General features: G+C 39.0%; 1 protein-coding gene across 1 annotated transcript; it reads right to left on the reverse strand.

The window, feature by feature from the left end:
- Positions 1-3,677: 3,677 nt before the first annotated feature.
- On the reverse strand, positions 3,678-6,428 carry LOC110104381 (probable amidase At4g34880). The gene is made up of 3 exons (XM_020833460.2): positions 5,983-6,428; positions 5,198-5,396; positions 3,678-4,119 (listed from the first exon to the last, which is right to left on the reverse strand). The coding sequence occupies exons 1-3, from the start codon at positions 6,372-6,374 to the stop codon at positions 3,763-3,765; spliced, it is 948 nt and encodes a 315-aa protein (XP_020689119.1). The 5' UTR covers positions 6,375-6,428; the 3' UTR covers positions 3,678-3,762.
- Positions 6,429-6,434: the final 6 nt, after the last annotated feature.

The following is a 6,434-nucleotide window of genomic DNA, read 5'->3' on the forward strand; positions in this document are numbered from 1 at the left end:
TCTTTGAATAAATATATGCTCTAAATTTGTATACACACACAAAAACAACAATAACAAAACAAGCTTTTATTTCTCTCTCTCTCTCTCTCTCTCTGTGTGAAAATCTTGGTAAGACGAACCCAATGACATCAAAGGTGCTTCTATTCGACTTTTAATGCTCCCAAATCAACCATATGAGGTAAATTTGAAAACTTTAGGATATTAATTGAGGTGTCAAATAATCTCTAAATCTTGCATGTTTATAATCAAATCAAGATAAGTGTGCGACAATTTAATTCTAAGATAATTAGAACTTTAAAGTGCTGAATAAGTGGGATATGATCGAATTATTTAATATGAGATGTTTGATGGAATGTTTTAAAATTTTGGCCGAATTTGCTCAAATGTCACTCGCAAAATAGAACCCAAATCTCCAGAAGTATATATAGGTTAGATTGGAGATAATTTAAATATCTAAAGAACTCTAAAGCTCAATTCAATGTATAATACTAGGGATCACCTTTAGCCAATGTCGTCCAACCATCACTACTCAGTTGTCATAATTCATGTCCCATTATACGAATGTCCTCGTCCACTTGCCAACATTATCCATCTGATGTCATCACCTCTCTACTATTTCATTCATAATCTCTATTGTAACTATATGAGACTAAACAAGAGATGTTCATTTATTAATCCCGTCTTCTTTCTTTGTGGAGAAGATATTTTTATAACTTTTTTCTTCCCTTGATTATATTTATATATATGTGTGTGTTGTGTAATGATGCTATTATTTTTTATATACCATCTAAAATTTATCTTGATCGAGCATGAAACACGAGGCAAATACACATTGAAAACATTCAAATTTAAATTCAGAATCCTATGAACTCTGATTTCAACAAACTTATAGTAATTGAACGTCTCAAAAATACAAACCCAATGACACTAAATTTACCCAATCCGAGGTGAAATGGGTTCAAATTAAAGACCCGAAGCTCATTTAGAAGGTTTAAATCATAAATTGGGCAATCAAATGATTTTCAAAAGTGACATGTTTATAGTCAAATCGTGCGGCTCGACAAGACGAATCTAATGAGCCCAAAATTGTTGAATTATGACATCACTAAGGCACTTAAATATATGATAAACCGTCCACAATCAAAGGAGTCGATATCAATCGTCCATTCAAAATACTCCCAACATGCCCTTGATATTATTCCTATTTATCGCTCTAAAAAAATTATAAATAGACCTTTTATTCTATATTGATGGAGGAAGTAAAAAAGAGAGGAAGGAAGGAGGGAGTAAGGGGGTGGAAAGGAAAGAAGAGAGGAAAGGAAGAGAAATATGAGATCTCTCTGGTCAGCTAACTTCTTCTCGCCCACCGCCTGGCCATCGACTGTCGCTGAAGTTTTGTTAGGCCACCAAATGTCACAGGCTTACTCCGGTCCGCCAATTATCACTGAATGTTCTCCTAGCCACCAACTAATGTCGAATTTACAGCCAACCATCGATTGTCTTTGGATTTTTTTTCAGACTTCTGCCCGGCCACCAAGTGTCACGGGACTTATGCCGTGACCACTGATTGCCATTGGATCCACTCGACCATCGTCGCTGACTACAGTTTTTTGACCCCAGTTTCCCTTCAACTACGATCTCTCTGACCTCCATCACCCGACAAAGAACTTTGCGACCTTTGTTGCTCAATTATGGTCCCTCATACAACTTTTCCCCGACTAAGGTCTTTATGACCCCCGTCATCTAACTATGGTCTTTCTGACCAACGTGTCCCGCCGACTACAGTTCTTCTTACCTCCGCCATTAAACAACGGTCTTTCCAACCTTTGTCGCCAGCCAGCTACGATCCTTCTGACCACCGTCATTGGCTACAGCATTTTTGACCTTCGTTACCTGCCGACTATGATCCTTCATACCACTATCAGCCGACTATGATTTTTTCGACCTCAGTCGTTTGCCACGTACAATCCTTCCAACCTCCGTCACCTTAGCACTATGGTCTTTCCGACCTCTGTCGCCCATCGATTACAATCTCTCTAACCACCATCTCCTGACAACGATCTCCCCGATCGTCGTCGCCCGACTACAATCCTTCCCACCACCATCGTCTGACTACGATCCTTCTAACCTACATGACTCCCGGACTATAATCCTGCTGACCAAACAAACATGTCAACACTTTTTCTTACAACTCCCACCATGCAATGCACACCATATGATGTATATTTGCTATGTCGAGCCAAGTCCTCCCCCCAAATAAAGTGCCTTATTTGTAATCAACCGCAAACACAAATATATTCATTTAAATTAAGCAAAGCCCTACAATGTTTCCCCTTTTTAAGAGTTTCCACTTAAAACTCTAGTGTCTCTTATAAATGCTACACCCAAAATGTTAATTTATTTGTATGCTAGATCTAACTTCTTCTCGCACACCGCCTGGCCACCGACTGTCGCTGAAGTTTTGTTAGGCCACCAAATGTCACAGGCTTACTCTGGTCAGCCAATTATCAGCAAATTTCCTCCTAGCCACCAACTAATGTCGAATTTACAGCCAACCATCGATTGTCTCTGGATTTTTTCCAGACTTCCACCCGCCCACCAAGTGTCACGGGACTTATGCCGCGACCACTGATTATCATCGGATATCCACTCGACCATCGTCGTTGATTACAGTTTTTTGACCCGAGTTGCCCTCAAACTACGATCTCTCTGACCTCCATCACCCGACAAAGATCTTTTCGACCTTTGTTGCTAAATTATTGTCCCTCATACCACTTTTCCCCGACTAAGGTTTTTATGACCCCCGTCATCTGACTATGGTCTTTCTGACCAACGTGTCCAGCCGACTACAGTTCTTCTTACCTCCGCCATCAAACAACAGTCTTTCCAACCTTTGTCTCCAGCCAGCTACGATCCTTCTGACCACCGTCATTGGCTACAACATTTTTGACCTTCGTTACCCGCCGACCATAGTCCTTCATACCACTATCAGCCGACTATGATGTTTTCGACCTTAGTCGTTTGCCACGTACAATCCTTCCAACCTTTGTCACCTTAGCACTATGGTCTTTCCGACCACTGTCGCCCACCGATTACAATATCTCTAACCACCATCTCCTGACTACGGTCTCCCCGATTGTCGTCGCCCGACTACAATCCTTCCCACCACCGTCGTCTGACTACGATCCTTCTAACCTACATGACTCTCGGACTATAATCCTGCTGACCAAACAAACATGTCAACACTTTTTCTTACAACTCCCACCATGCAATGCACACCATATGATGTATATTTGCTATGTCGAGCCAAGTCCTTCCCCCAAATAAAGTGCCTCATTTGTAATCAACCGCAAACACAAATATATTCATTTAAATTAAGCAAAGCCCCACAAATTTTCCCCTTTTCAAGAGTTTCTACTTAAAACTCTAGTGTCTCTTATAAATGCTACACCCAAAATGTTAATTTATTTGTATGCTAGATCTTCTTATAAAATTATGATGTTAACTTTTTTCATTTCTTTATTGCCGCCAATATTCAAGGTTGTAACAAACATAAAAAACTCACTTTTTTAATATATATATATATATATATATATATATATGCATGCTGTAATGATGCATTATTTTATTAAAGTAATGATGTATTATTTTATTAAAATAATATTTTGAGCGAGAAACTCGGGTCACAGTGCTCCTCTTCTCTGTCACGTAACGGTCACATAGCAGTACAGCGTTATTTATTTCCTTACAAGAACTTGCAATTTACTCGGCGATTTGAGGCGGCTTTCGAACTTTTGTAGCCTGTTCGAAGGCATAAGCAATCTCGATCAGTTTGGGCTCTGAGCCTCTCAATCCTCCAAAGCTAATTCCGAAAGGAACATCGTCGGTACCATAGCCGGCCGGTACGGTGATTCCCGGATAGCCACCAATGGCGAGAACAGACGATGCCGATGCATCAGGGAACACGATAGCGTCCAAGCCTTTCTTCTTCACCGTTTTCTCCAATCCATTCTCGGAAAGCTGAACCAGTCTTCTAATGGCCGCCTTCTCCGCCTCACCCAACCCGGTGGTGTTTTCAGCGGCCAAGAAGATTGCTTGGCCATACTCTGCTAACCTCTCCTGCATCCACGCGCGCGTCCATTCAATTCTTTCATAAAAAATATTATCTTTAAACGTATATAATCATGAAAACAAGCATCTGATTATGGCTGCAGTTCGTGTTCAATCGTCTTCTGTTGATAATTTATTTGAGTTCGATAACTATTTATAAATTTTATTATTTGCTACAAAGCAACACCAATCATTTTGACTACATTAATCCTTTTCCTCTACTATCATGTTAAGGAGAAATTATTACGTTCGGAGTGTAATTCTACATGTGGATTGTGAGTGTATATAATATGCATGTATACCTCTGTACAAAAGTACACTATACATTTTTGTACACAAGAGTACACACTATATACACTCATATGTACAAAGGTAACTCTAAATCAGGACTCCAAATATAATAATTTCTCCCTATTAAGACTCAAAATTCTCATTTTAATTTAATAAAAAAATAATTTCTAATCAAATCACTACATAAAAATAGTTCATTACCGACGGGTTTTTCCCTATTAAGAATCCCACGGTGGTCATGTGCGCTGGCGGGCAGCTGGGCAGGCGGCGAGCAGTGTGGGTAGGTAGGCCAGGCAGCGCGAGAACCAGTGGAGTAGTTGGACAGTGATGGGCGGGCAGCAGGGCAGGTAGCCGGGCAACGCGGGAGGGAAGGGCAGGCATCACAGGAGTGAGCTGGGCAAGTGGGCAGCAGCTGATAATGGTTCTTTTTTTATTTTATTTTTTTTCAAATTATTCCAGCGAACAAATTCCGCAGGAAATTTTTTCAGGCGCTTTTTTATTGCCGAAAAATTTTTCCTCAAAAACTTCTAAATCCGCCGGAAAATGAACAAATTTCTGCCTGAAAATTCACCGGTAATACGTGATTTTTCTGTAGTGAATCTTTTTATGTTTATATTTATCTTTTTTAACATAGGTCAAATCCAATACATCTACTCTCATAACTAGGTCATCAGAATACCGACATTTTATATTTATTATGAGTGTTTTGAAGTTCATTCTCATATATTTTGCATGAATATTTCAATAAATTTTTTTTTACATGAGAATTACGAGAATTTGTGTTAGAATTCGGTACCTCAACAGGATGATTGTTGTTGAAAGCGATGACATCTGAGAGTGACCTAACCGGGGAAGATACGAGATTTTTAAGATAAGTGTTCAGTGAGAGCTTGAACTCGGCCAATAATGCGACAGCTTCGCCACTTTGGAGCGGATTTACTATTGTGTCCACGTCTGCTATTTCAATATTATCCACTAAGATAGCTCCATATTGCCTGCAAAAATTACAAAGAAAGCTTAGTTAAGAAGCTATTTAATTATAGTTTTATTAATATATTTAAATTATTCAACAAATGCTATGTATTTGAAAAAAAAAAATCGGAATATAATTTTAATCAATATATTCTTTAAAAATTCATATACGCAAAATTTTATTGTACTCTTATTATGATGGTTACATATAAATATTTTTTTCTCAGTAATTTTAAATTAAAATAAAATAAGATAGATAGCTGATAGCTTTTTTTTTATTAGGGAGATAATAGTATACCAAAAAAATGATAGTGTTTTCCATTTAAATATAGTTTTTAAGATAATATATTAAATATTTTAATCCTATTAAATTTATATTATATTAATATTTTTATTGGAATGAGATATTTTCACCCAATATTTATAAAATCCTAAAATGTTGATATAACCAATTGGAGTTATATCTTTTGATCTTCAGATCACTTACGTTATAATTAGTCTTTGACTGAAAATGAAATTTAAATTATAAAATAATTTAATAAATAATTAGGCTTCCAAAAAAATATATATTTCTTTTTTTCCAAAAAAAATAAAAAGCGTGAGGATGACCTAAGAATGCGAAAGTAAGCTTCGAAGGTACTGTTTTCCACTGCGCCACTCGAATAGTCGAAAAAACCCCGACGCAAAATCCCTATCCTCTTCCCCTTCAAACCCTCCACCTTCAAAAACCTCCTATACCCACCCGCCGGAATAAATCTTGCTGCCGCCGCCGCCGTCGACTCCGGGTCATACCGATCAAATCCCACGATCGCATCAAGAACCGCCACCGCATCCTCCACCGTCCTCCCCATCGTCCCCACCGTATCCTGCCTACTCGAAATCGGCACAACCCCAGCCCTACTCGTCAATCCCACCGTCGGCTTTATCCCCACCACCGAATTCCTCGCTGCTGGACAAAGAATCGACCCATCAGTCTCTGTCCCCAGTGCCACCGTTACCATATTCGCCGCCACCGCAATCGCCGATCCGCTGCTCGACCCGCAGGGACCAGACGTTATGTT

The sequence above is a fragment of the Dendrobium catenatum genome, unplaced genomic scaffold (assembly GCF_001605985.2).
Source record: "Dendrobium catenatum unplaced genomic scaffold, ASM160598v2 fragScaff_scaffold_1220, whole genome shotgun sequence".
NCBI lineage: Eukaryota > Viridiplantae > Streptophyta > Magnoliopsida > Asparagales > Orchidaceae > Dendrobium > Dendrobium catenatum.